Genomic DNA, 12,294 nt, shown 5'->3' with positions numbered 1-12,294 from the left:
AAACTAACGACAGAGAGGAAAACACAGGGAGCAAGACCAGACAATACACAAAGAGGAATACATGACAAGGAGAACAGCAAAACACACACTACCAGACCCACAAAACTAAAAACACAAGAATCGTGACATACTGTCTGTCTGAATATAGCTGCGTCCACCCTCTCACTGAAACGCCTCGTTTTAGCGTTTAGTCTCTTTAAACCCCCTTCACAATAAAAGCCTAATCTGATTTGATTGGTCAGTGTAAAGGCAACCGAACAACAAATATTTGCCAGTGAGGGATATGGTGTGAAGCTTTTCCAGACGCGTGGTGTTGACAGCAAATCAGGTCTTCTCTTTGAGTGCATTTAAGATGTTTATTTGGATTGCAGGATGATGACAGCAAAACAAGAGCCGGGCATTTAACTGATAACTAAACAACTAACTGTGATAAAGAAATAAACCGAAATTAACTCAAAACAAACAGAAAATAAGCGAAAACACGCATGGTTGAAAAACTGTGTGGCTTCCCTCTGGTGATTCCCAATCCCTAATGCTGTGCACCTGTGTCCTCCCCAAATAGTAGGCTGTACCCGGAAATTGGCTGAGTCCCCGCCTATGCCCAGGTCAATTCATTAGTATTACAGCACCTTCATATACAAATATTAAAATACATCAAATTGGCTGCAACAGTCAGTGTTTCCTGGTTTTCTGCATTTGTGGATCTTCTCTTCAAACGTCATGACATCACAACCTTACAACATTTCTGAATAGCTTAGTGTATTTCGCCATCTATTGAGCGTGTTAATACTTTCACTGTGTTATTATAGCACCTAAATCTGTTCATAGTATAACAAAAGACACAAAAGTCTTAGTTTTTACATTATGGAACATCCAAATGTAGTTTACATGTAGTATTATCTGAACAGGAAAACACATGTACAGACAGCCCTCTCCTAAAAACCGCCAGTATTCACACTGTGCCTCTAACTTGTGAGATGACCACTACCATTTGGTATTACGTGTCATTGACCAGACGCGTAAACACACACAGGGTAAACAGTCCAATGAACAATTACTCGTGACATTGCAGTGAAAATATATTCTTAGTTAATAAAGTTATTTTTGTCTGGAAGCAACTCCTCTGTTGCCACCTAGGCGCAAACTTTCCTGTCTCCTAACTGGAGGGGCAGAATGTAAACATGTTGGCTGCTTATATGCAGCGTATATATGCAATATTTTACAATTAGGCCCACCTTCAACCCAATGGTATTGTTTTATACCATCTTGAACATTTTCAATTGATTGATTTCTTAATAGAAGAGAAAAGAAGGCCAAACATTTGACGAATATGAAAAATTGGTGTCTAACTGTACTTCTATGACTCCATATATATCCAAATTCCTCACAAAATTAAATGATGTGTAACCAAAAAAAGGAGACATGAACTCTTTATGCAGTTGTGAAACATTGAGCAAGTTTATCGAGTAATCCCATTTGCTTTCACAGCCGCCATTGTTTTAATTATTCATTTCAAGTGACAAACACCGATGTCAACACCAGCTCAATAACAACGTGGCTCCATTCTGATGCCCTTTACATTTCCCCTCACTATGAGGACAGTGAAAGCACCGTGACCTCACACCCAGGTGTTTCTTCCTCTCTGCTCCAAGATAAACTTGGCACCGTACGATCGAAACGAGACGTCTTTCTGATACAAACAACGGAGAGTGAAGGGCGATCGCTGTACCCGGCTCTAGCCTCTGCTCCCCCTCACTATATCAGACAGTGCCATCTTTAGTGAGGACACATCGTTCCAGTCAACACTTCTTATGATGAAACGGATCCACTGAAGGCATGTCCAGGTATTGTGTCTTTTTAATCTGAAAGTTGGTTTTGAGTTGTGGTTCATGATTGTCGAGGTGGATTTCGAAAGATCAGTTTAAATCAAGAATTAAGCTTTGTTGTTCTTTGGAGGAAACTCAGATTTCTGTCAGATTTTAGGCCTGAGTTGAGAGCTGAACAGAATACGGAGAAAGGTACAGTATATTATATAATAAATATGTAAGGTAAGACAGTACACTAGCCCATAGATAGAATAAACTAAAAAGAACAGATGGTGGCCATTAACTTGTTCCAGGTCTGAGTATTGTTTTGCTTGCCTGATTATAGTTTAATTATAGCAACATTACCAGAGGCCTTGAGAGGCAAGTGAGAAAGAAAAATGATGGCAATCGAAGTCTGATTTAAAGTGTTTTCTGTCCTGTTTTTAGGACAAGCAAAACAATGTTTTTTTCAGCACAGTCTTTTTAGGTTCCATAAAAAAAATTGTACCTGTAAATAATGGCCAAAATATTGTAGCCTGTTTATATTTGTTGTTTATTTTTGTAAGGTATTACTGTTTTTAACTGTGAATTTAATTCTTTTTTTTTTTTAATTGAAATGAATCATTGTTTCTCTTGAAAGATACATGTCTTACTTATCCAACAAAATACTTTACGTGTCTTTAATGCTGTTAGTCCCATTTATTGCATGGTTAGTGGTGCATTTCAGCCTCTTGTGGTTGACATGAGTATTACAACAATGAACACAGTTGTCCTGACAAAAAATGCTTTTTTTACTTGTTCCGTAAACATTGTCTACCAATATGTCCATGTATTATCATATTCGACTGTGACATGATGTTTGATTGTTTCTGTCTTTACTCTTCTTTTGCTCAGCCAGGGTGAAGGATGGTCACACAGAGGAGCAGACGCTGTGTGATGCTGCTTCTCTCTCTCACCCCATCAATCTTCCCCCCTCTGCCCATCTCCTTCCTCCCTGCTCTCACCCTCTCCGCCTGGCCTGCTCTATCATTATCTGTAACAGCCTTCACCCTTCCTGTTGGCAACACCAGCATATCAACCATTTCTAATGCCCTCCCCACTGCTGCGATCACCTCCACCATCAGCCCGACATCTATCCACCTCTCTGACCAAACTTCCCCCAGAAAAAGCATCATTTCCTCAGATGACTTGCTTGCTAAAAAAGCCCCTCTGCACGAAAACCCACAATGCAATTCGTCCAAAGTGACTCCTGTGTCTTCTGACAAACTACCTGATCACGCGGCTGAACATCCAGCAAGTTCCCCATCTTCTCCTCTACCTCAAAGTTCTTCTACCCAACATCTCTCTACTGGTTCAACATCATTCCTCTCCGCATCCTTCTTCACCACTCAAACATCACCGCCTCCTTTTGCCAAAACTTCACCCAAAATCCTCACGTCTCCCCCAGAAGCAGCATCCTCTCGTCGGACCAAACCACTTCTGCCTCCCCCCCTCCTCCACACCACATTCCCGATGTTCCTGCACCAGCCTTTCATTGTGAGTTGGAACATTCCTGATCGGGTGTGTAAGAGGTACAACATCTCACTGGACACCTCGCCATTTAAAGGAGTGGCAACACCTGCTAAGGTAGGAGGACATATTTGAATCGTATCTCATTTAGTTAACTATTACATTCAAATCCAGGGTGGGAAAATACATGCTGTAACCAAATCACAAACTAATTTATGAAGCTATTATGGGAGGACATATATGGTGATTTTGTTTTGTCATTCGAACGGCTATCAGCGAGTTGTTGCATGTTTGTACATGTCTGGAACAATGATAGATTGTTTCTTGTTTCGACATGTTTTACAAGTTAAATGCATTAAAGGTTGATTTATAGAGGCCTTTTATTACTGGAAATCACACATCTGTTCTTGATGTATTGTTTTGCAGACATGGCACTTTCAGCACATTAAACAAAGTACAGAACAATTTGTTTGTTAAAGGAAAGAAAAATACCCATGTTCCTGCTGCAGGTCCCAGGTCAGTTCCTGTCTCTGTTCTACACTGACCGGCTGGGTCTTTACCCACATGTAGACCTGACCAGCAGGAAACAGCTGAACGGTGGCATCCCACAGAGAGGGGACCTGATGGCCAGTTTGAACAAGGCCAGAGCCGACATCAACTACTACATCACATCCAAGTGAGCATTTCTCAATGAAAAAATGTGCCCTTTATTAATGACACGTGTGCTCTCATGCAAAATGCACTTTTGTATGTCTTTTATACATACATATGTGTCCCCAGTGCGTCAGGGAACACACAAAGTGCAAAACCCTCTCTCGTTTCCTCCGTACCCAAATCTCTAAAAACGGGGGTACAACGGAGCTGATCCTCGATATGACGTAATATCGGAAATACGGGCTGGCTTTACACCCACATTAAAGATCCCCTATTATACTGTTTTTCCTCAATATATTACAGGTCTCAGATATATACAGAACATGTCTCTGAAGTGTTTGGCTCTAAACACCAAACAGATCATTGCAGCATTACCCATAATCCCCTCTGTTTCAGCCCTGTTTCCAAAGTGCTGATTCTCTGTCTGTGGGGGGGGGGGGGGGGGGGGGGCTGATTGGCTAATGGTTACACAAGCCGAAAAATCGTTATGACATCATAAAGTGGCCAAAATCTGATCAGCTCATTTTCAGACAGATTTTTATAGAAATGGATCAGGACAAAAAGAGAGAGAATCTTTTTTCCTGAAACTTTCAGAGTCTCTTTCCACAGCTGGGACACATGTCGATGTAGAAGAGACATGAAGAAGAGGGGACACATGTTGATGTAGAAGAGACATGAAAAAGAGGGGACACATGTTGATGTAGAAGAGACATGAAGAAGAGGGGACACATGTTGATGTAGAAGAGACATGAAGAAGAGGGGACACATGTTGATGTAGAAGAGACATGGAGAAGAGGGGACACATGTTGATGTAGAAGAGACATGAAGAAGAGGGGACACATGTTGATGTAGAAGAGACATGGAGAAGAGGGGACACATGTTGATGTAGAAGAGACATGGAGAAGAGGGGACACATGTTGATGTAGAAGAGACATGGAAAAGTGGATTTATCATAATAGGTGACCTTTAAATCTTTAGACCCAGAATAAGCATTTCTCTAACATCTGAGACCTATAATACGTGCCTAAAAATAGCATAATAGGAGACCTTTCACTTATACTTCTCCTCTCCATTACTTCCAGGACGAGTCGAGGCCTGGCTGTGATCGACTGGGAGGAATGGCGCCCCCTGTGGGACAGGAACTGGGGCGCTAAGAGAATCTACCAGACTCTTTCTGTGGCACACCTCCTGCAGACTGAGCGCTCCCTGAATCTGCAGCAGGCCACAGAGAGAGCCAAGACTCAGTTCCAGGTCAGGACACCCACTGTGGAAATGAATAAAACACATTGTAGAGTGTGAAAAGACAACTCAGTAACTCGAATACTGTACTGAATTCTGAAGTGATTATCAGAAATCCTTTATTCGGCCCACAAAGGTGAAATGTACAATGTTACAGCAAAGTGAAGATAGAGATGAAGAAAGTTTTCCATAAAAGGCATTTATATAGCATTTAAAATACAAATTATTACAATTCAATGAAGTACACGTTCAGGTAGACAAAAGGTCAATCGACTATATACTGTGTTACACAAAGTTAAGAAAGAAGGTCATAAATGTGTATAATTTGCATCAGAACTGTGTCTACAAAAGTAAAAACGTATGTGATGCAACAATGTTAACAACCACATAATGGGATATCAATAATAATTGGGAATTCATTTTTCTGCAGAATAAGTATTTACTTTTAAATGTGTTGCTGTATTTGAATATTAATGTAATGGTACTTTTACTTAAAGGTGGGGTAGGTAAGTTTGAGAAACCGGCTCGAGATACATTTTTTGTTATATTCCATGGAATGCTCTTAACATCCCGATAGCAATGAATATCTGAAGTGCTTTGACAAAAAATCCATAAAAACATGTCATCTGTGGAAGCCGTGGAGCTGTAAAAAGCACGACCAATCGAATGGGACGGCCCGGCTAAAATAACTGGATGGCCTACCTGCCTGTCAGCCTTCCATCTGTGCACAAACTTATCTCGTGCCCTCATTGGTCATGTGCGCGTTCGTGTGTGTTGGAGGAGGGGCTCTGTAAGGAAGTGGCAGATTTCTTCCGGCTGTGTATTTTCAAATTCTAACGCACTCGAGCTGGTTTCTCCAAACGTACCTACCCCACCTTTAACTAAATGATCTGAATTCTTCATCCATCACATGCTTCTTCTTTCCGTTCCTTCTCTTTTAGGTGGCAGCTAAGAGTTTGATGTCCGGGATGTTGGCGATGGGCCGAGCCATGAGGCCTAACTACCTATGGGGCTTCTACCTGTTCCCTCACTGCTACAACTACGGCTGGGAGGAGCCTTTTTACACCGGCCGCTGCTCCAGGAAGGTGAGGAGGCAGAACGACGAGCTGCTCTGGCTGTGGGAGTCCAGCTCCGCGCTCTACCCCTCCATCTACCTACAGGTTGGGCAATAATCAAAGTCAAAGTCAACTTTATTGTCAATCTTTCAGTTTGTGTGTACAGAGATCTAAATACCGTTTCCCACAATCCTGAATACAAAAATAATATATATAAAAATATGTACGCAAATATGTATATACCCATATACACAATCAGAGACACATTCATACATATGCGCACATTAAAGGTCACCTATTATGCAAAATCCACATTTTCATGTCTTTTATAACCATGTGTCCCCTCTTCTTCATGTCTCTTCTACATCCACATGTGTCCCCTCTTCTTCATGTCTCTTCTACATCAACATGTGTCCCCTTTTCTTCATGTCTCTTCTACATCAACATGTGTCCCCTCTTCTTCATGTCTCTTCTACATCAACATGTGTCCCCTCTTCCTCATGTCTCTTCTACATCAACATGTGTCCCCTCTTCTTCATGTTACTTCTACATCAACATGTGTCCCCTCTTCTTCATGTCTCTTCTACATCAACATGTGTCCCCTCTTCTCCTCTAAATCAACATGTGTCCCCTCTTCTTCATGTCTCTTCTACATCAACATGTTTCCCCTCTTCTTCATGTCTCTTCTACATCAACATGTGTCCCCTCTTTTTCATGTCTCTTCTACATCAACATGTGTCCCCTCTTCTCCATGTCTCTTCTACATCACCATGTGTCCCCTATGTGGAAAGAGACTCTGAAAGTGTCAGGAAAAAAGATTCTCTCTCTTTTTGTCCTGATCCATTTCTATAAAAACCTGTCTGAAAATGAGCTGATCAGATTTTGGCCACTTTATGATGTCATAACGATTTTTTGGCTTGTGTAACCATTAGCCAATCAGCAACACTTCAGAGACATGTTTTTTTAATATATCTGAGACCTATAACATATTGATGAAATACAGTATAATAAGGGACCTATAAGACCTAAATAAAAGCACAACAATCAATATATACAAAAGTAACAGTCACTTCAATATCTTTGAGAATGTACATTAGTGCAAGACTGTCCATAGCAGCGTAACAAAAAAGGTGTCTGTGTGTGAAGCCATGAATCCCTACTGTTCATTCGGAATATGCACTTCCTTAGATGTTTTTTGAATGGCTCCTGGCTCTGTTTCAGGTCTCTCTGGCTGACAATCCCAGAGCTGCCCTGATGGTGAGGAACCGTATCCAGGAAGCGATGAGAGTGTCTGCCCTGCCCGAGGGACAGGGAGGAACCGCGCCTGTGTTTGCTTACATGAGAGCTGTCTTTGTTGACGAGAACAAACGCTTCCTCAGCCAGGTACCTGAGAGCCGTCCAAAGGGACACATGTTTTAATCACAACTCACTCAATATAAAAGATACAATATGTTGTGAGCGTTTGGCATATTAGGAGGCACTTTCAAACAGATGACATCTCTGAAACTGTTAGAAAAATATCACTCGTCACCGGCTTGAGCTTCAATATCAGGATCAATGTATTTATTATCCTTGCAAGAATGGAAATAGTCATCACATACAGAGCATCAACTAGTTCCTGAACAGTGTCCTTCGCATGCTGATATCCAAGAGAGGGAGTTCCACAGTCACAAGATGGAGGAATAGAAAGCAGTATTCAATGTTTACTTCAGATTAGCTCCACGTCAGAAATGATCATGCTTGTCATATGTCTCTTTCCATAGAGGCTGAATCATCATGTTAATCACATAGCTATCATATGCCTCAAACAGTCCTGATGCTCTTCTAGGTAATCAGACATCATCCTGTCATGCACACAGCTACAGTTGATACCTTTGTTATCATGTGTGCTCTGATATTGAAATAGTACATTCAGTATGTTCCCAACAGAAACAGTTCATTAGTGAGTGCCCACACTTGACTAGATTAGCTACATCTTAAGTTACCTCTTCCTCTCAGCAGTGAGGTGTTTCCGTCAGGTTTGAAGAGGTGTTTGGTTTCTTGGCGTAACACCAGCCTGCTCAGGTGGTAACCCTCACCTGAGCGTGTAAACCTTATACTGTCTTCTCACCTCGCATCAGGAGTTCATTTCACGGAAATAAGAACAGAGTAAAAGTCTGTGCACCATGCATGGAGTGGTGGAAGAAGTATTTCCTGTTTATCCATTACTTAACCCTCCTATTGTCTTTGTTTTACCCCCCTTACTTTGGTCAAATTTGACCGGTGCTGTTTTAACTGCTATTACATTAACACAAAAACCATGAATCATCACCACATGTCATTTAACACCCTTTCAAACTGTACATATTGTATCAGACTACTGGTATACATGAACAACTGCAGTAAATATACAAAGAACCGACACTGAACATGTATTGCGTGTGCCAGGTGTGATCCATGTGGGGGGAGGGGCACACAAGAGAGGGAAATGTGTCAAATTGGTGTGTGTGTGTGTGTGTGTGTGTGTGTGTGTGTGTGTGTGTGTGTGTGTGTGTGTGTGTGTGTGTGTGTGTGTGTGTGTGTGTGTGTGTGTGTGTGTGTGTGTGTGTGTGTGTGTGTGTGTGTGTGTGTGTGTGTGTGTGTGTGTGTGTGTGTGTGTGTGTGTGTGTGTGTGTGTGTGTGTGTGTGTGTGTGTGTGTGTGTGTGTGTGTGTGTGTGTGTGTGTGTGTGTTCTGATCCGGATGGTTACTAATTCCTTTTCTTTATGGCGGTCAGTTTTGACCGGGAACGCCATGGGTGTTACAAAGTTGACTAAATCATCCAAAATTCAATGAAAGTGGTGATCAGCCATTTTATATGTTCAAATGTCTACTGGGATATCATGAAGCCTAAATGCAATCGAATGTAAAACAAAAAAGTTATGATTGATGAAAGTAGTAAATCGGTCAGATTTGACCCGAAGACAGGAGGGTTAAATAATGCCAAACTGTCAGTGGTATATAACGTCATTCATTGTGCAGTAAAATGTCCCCTGAGTGTTTTAACTAGAGGCCTATATGGTGTTTTGATCTAATATCACTGCTGCATTCATTTGTATGTTGCATTTCACTGTTGTAGCTGTTTAAGCTTGTGGTCATTTGAAATTCTTCTTCTATTACATTATTACACTTTAGCTGATGCTTTTATCCAAAGCAACTTACAATGTGTGCCAATTAACCAAGAGGAAACGTATTCTGGACGGCAAGAATCCTGCAAGTATACAAGATAAGACAAGATAAGATGGAACTTTATTGATCCCCTTGGGGAAATTCAGGCGTTTATAGCAGCAACAGGGTCAGAGTTCAAAACAGGATTCACACAAGGTGAAAATAAAGAAAACATAGAGTAAAAATCAACTCCAAATAAGACAAACATGTTTAATCACAACAACCATAAATAAACAACACAATATGCATGCATGTATAATTATCTAATTTGTGAATGCATGCAGCAATTTATGTGTATGTACAAATAAAACAATGCATATATTTAACCGTCTGTGTGCAGGCAGACTTGGTCAGCACCCTTGGGGAGAGTGCAGCAGTGGGGGTGTCCGGTGCCGTGCTGTGGGGGGCCAGCGCTGACTACGATGACCAGGTAACATCACCCTGCACCCCCCACTGACTGCTGAAAGACATGAACATGAACTGATGGCAGGTTGTGAGAGGAGACCCAATGGGTTCAATCAGATGATCGAGGAGTCTCTGTGACTGACTGATGGATGGTGTTGGTTGGCAGCGTGACGTTTTAGTTAATCCAAGGCAGGGACACCAGGATTAGCTCGATGAAAGTGACTCTCACTGGATGTTTAAACTCTTCTCCACTATAGAGCGGTGCAGCGGTGATGTATTTTTGTAGGTCGACCCGGAAGTTAGCATTAGAAGGGGTCCCTCGTCAGAAAGCAATTCGATTTTCCCATTGGATTTTGGCATATAGCATGTTTTTTACAGCAGGATAATCTCCACATATTAACACCTCTTTGTGATTTTTTATAAATGCAATTGGCAACAGCTGTTTTTATGACATAGATTAAAAGCTTCGGACATTCAAGTGTGTTGATCCAGTTTATCAGTTTGTACTGCCCTTGTGAGCACAGGCTGTGCTCTCAGTGTTTTGTCTTCCTGTTCCTGCCTGTTGGCGTCAGCTGATAGGTGTTATGGTTGTTATGCACAATGTTGATTATTCTCTTAGAACTAGCTAAATACATGAGTCTGGGGTAGAGATAGAGATATTCAGAATTGGTTTGGCATCTGCTGTGTCAACTCATGGCACACATTTTCAATTATTATTAGCGATAAACCTATTCTCTTCTGGATTACGGTCTTGAACATGTGGTTAGTTATGTGAACTAAAAACAAAAATGCAACAAAACTACTTGATTGGGCTTAAACACGTTATTTAAGTTCTGGACCTAACTTTAAACAAGCCTTGACTTTTAATTTCAATCGAGAGAGAAACTGTTGCCCTGTGTTTGTTTGACCCATTTTGCAACACTAACCTTATCATTCATAGATTTTCCTTCTTCCTCTCTTGTTCCTTTTCTCCACAGACGTCTTGTGCCGCCCTCTCCTCCTACCTCACGTCCACCCTCAACCCTTACATCACCAATGTCACCGTAGCCGCCCAGCTCTGCAGCAACTTCCTGTGCCGAGGGAATGGCCGCTGTCTCCGAAAGAACTACAACTCAAATCACTACCTCCATCTAAACCCCGAGAATTTCAGGATCTTGCATGTTCAGAAGCGCTTCCTTGTCCTGGGGAGACCTTCCCTCTCAGACTTAAAGGCTTTCAGCAGGGGGTTTAGCTGTCAGTGCTACACAGGACTGAGCTGCTCTCCCAGGACTAACAGAGAGCTAGCCAAGGCCCTGAAATTTAGTGTGAAGCAAGGACTGTACCAGAAATTTCACACTCTGAATAAAGCTATGTTGCAGGATACAAAACAAGCCGGTTTTACCAAGTACAATGTTCAAACGAATCTCAAAGTTTAGCTTGTTATTTTACCTGATGTTCTTTCACACTTCTTAAACCAAACATTCAGACCTGGAAATGACCTGGTTTTGTCATCATCCAGTGCTGGTTACATCATCAGTTATTTTTAAAGTACTTACCTCATCTTGCCCTCATATTATGACCACTGACATAATGTTACATGTGCCATAGTCTTGCCAAAGAACACAGTATTGCCAAATCTCCAACCTACAAACAAAAACTATGCAGCATAAAGTGAGAAGCCACGACAATGGTATTCAGCTCTGCTTGGTATTTGCATTTGATTTGACTGTATATGTAAATAATTACAAAGTTGTTGGTTCTGCGATGAGCTTGAATGTCAGAGCGTGTGATGACTGAGAGAATGAAAAGTTATCGGGGGTTCATTGGGATACATTCATGGTAAAGGTGTTGCTGTTGTTAGCATAACAATATGATTTAGCTCACTTCTTGCACAGGTGTTTTCACTTATATTACCTTATTAAAGCAGGGTTAGGGGTTAGGGTTTATAAAGAACAGGTGTAAGTAATCAAGAAAATGTGCAGCTTTCCAGACCAAACTTCAACCTGTGAGGTCTAGTCAGAAAAGTGATGTTTTCAAGGCCTTTAAAGTCACATTAATAGATTTTTAGGCCAGAGAAGAAGCTAGTTAAACCTTTAGCATCCTGGCAGGCTGTGTTGGCTGTTGTTGTTCGCAAGCAGCTACCTACTTTCCGATGCTGCTAATGTTGAGCGACATTAACATTCAGTTGGAAACATTGGGTGAATGTAAGTAGTGCTTTGATCTAATTTCAAGATTTTTTAAGTCTCCAACCCCTGAGAGAAATAAATAGCTAGCTTATTTGCTTGTTTTGGACCAGCAAATAGCCGAGCTAACTTTCTTCTTCTTCTTCTTTTCTTTAATGGCGAATCGCTTCCACTTGGAGCATATATCGCCACCTACTGTTTAGTTATTAAATGGCTAACTTTGTCTTTGGTCAGCTGGTTTAAAGTGTGTTTATCATGGATTTCTTTCTCAAATAGCTGT

At 41.3% G+C, this 12,294-nt stretch overlaps 2 protein-coding genes across 4 annotated transcripts in view; both read left to right on the top strand.

The window, feature by feature from the left end:
• Positions 1–1,287: 1,287 nt before the first annotated feature.
• LOC307022598 (hyaluronidase PH-20-like) lies at positions 1,288–11,611 on the top strand. Of its 3 annotated transcripts, none has more exons than XM_079655442.1 (8): positions 1,288–1,834; positions 2,700–3,431; positions 3,824–3,990; positions 5,051–5,219; positions 6,149–6,367; positions 7,484–7,645; positions 9,788–9,877; positions 10,830–11,611. In XM_079655442.1, exons 2-8 carry the CDS (start codon positions 2,712–2,714, stop codon positions 11,265–11,267), a joined length of 1,965 nt encoding a protein of 654 aa, XP_079511568.1. In that variant the 5' UTR covers positions 1,288–1,834; positions 2,700–2,711; the 3' UTR covers positions 11,268–11,611. The 3 variants fall into 3 exon arrangements, with proteins under 3 accessions (XP_079511568.1, XP_079511567.1, XP_079511566.1); XM_079655441.1 differs by having other exon boundaries at positions 1,288–1,838; positions 2,704–3,431; XM_079655440.1 differs by having other exon boundaries at positions 1,291–1,844.
• A 343-nt stretch (positions 11,612–11,954) lies between these two features.
• LOC307022601 (uncharacterized protein) overlaps positions 11,955–12,294 on the top strand; it is a 138,027-nt gene continuing 137,687 nt past the window's right edge. Inside the window, exon 1 of the mRNA XM_079655445.1 lies at positions 11,955–12,035. The gene's annotated coding sequence lies outside the window, so the exon portion shown is untranslated. The remainder of the gene's footprint in view (positions 12,036–12,294) is intronic.

This window comes from Notothenia rossii (genome assembly GCF_949606895.1).
Source record: "Notothenia rossii genome assembly, chromosome: 10".
Lineage (NCBI taxonomy): Eukaryota > Metazoa > Chordata > Actinopteri > Perciformes > Nototheniidae > Notothenia > Notothenia rossii.
Note: the sequence above shows the minus strand (reverse complement) of the source record. Positions and strands in the feature narration are given on the sequence as shown.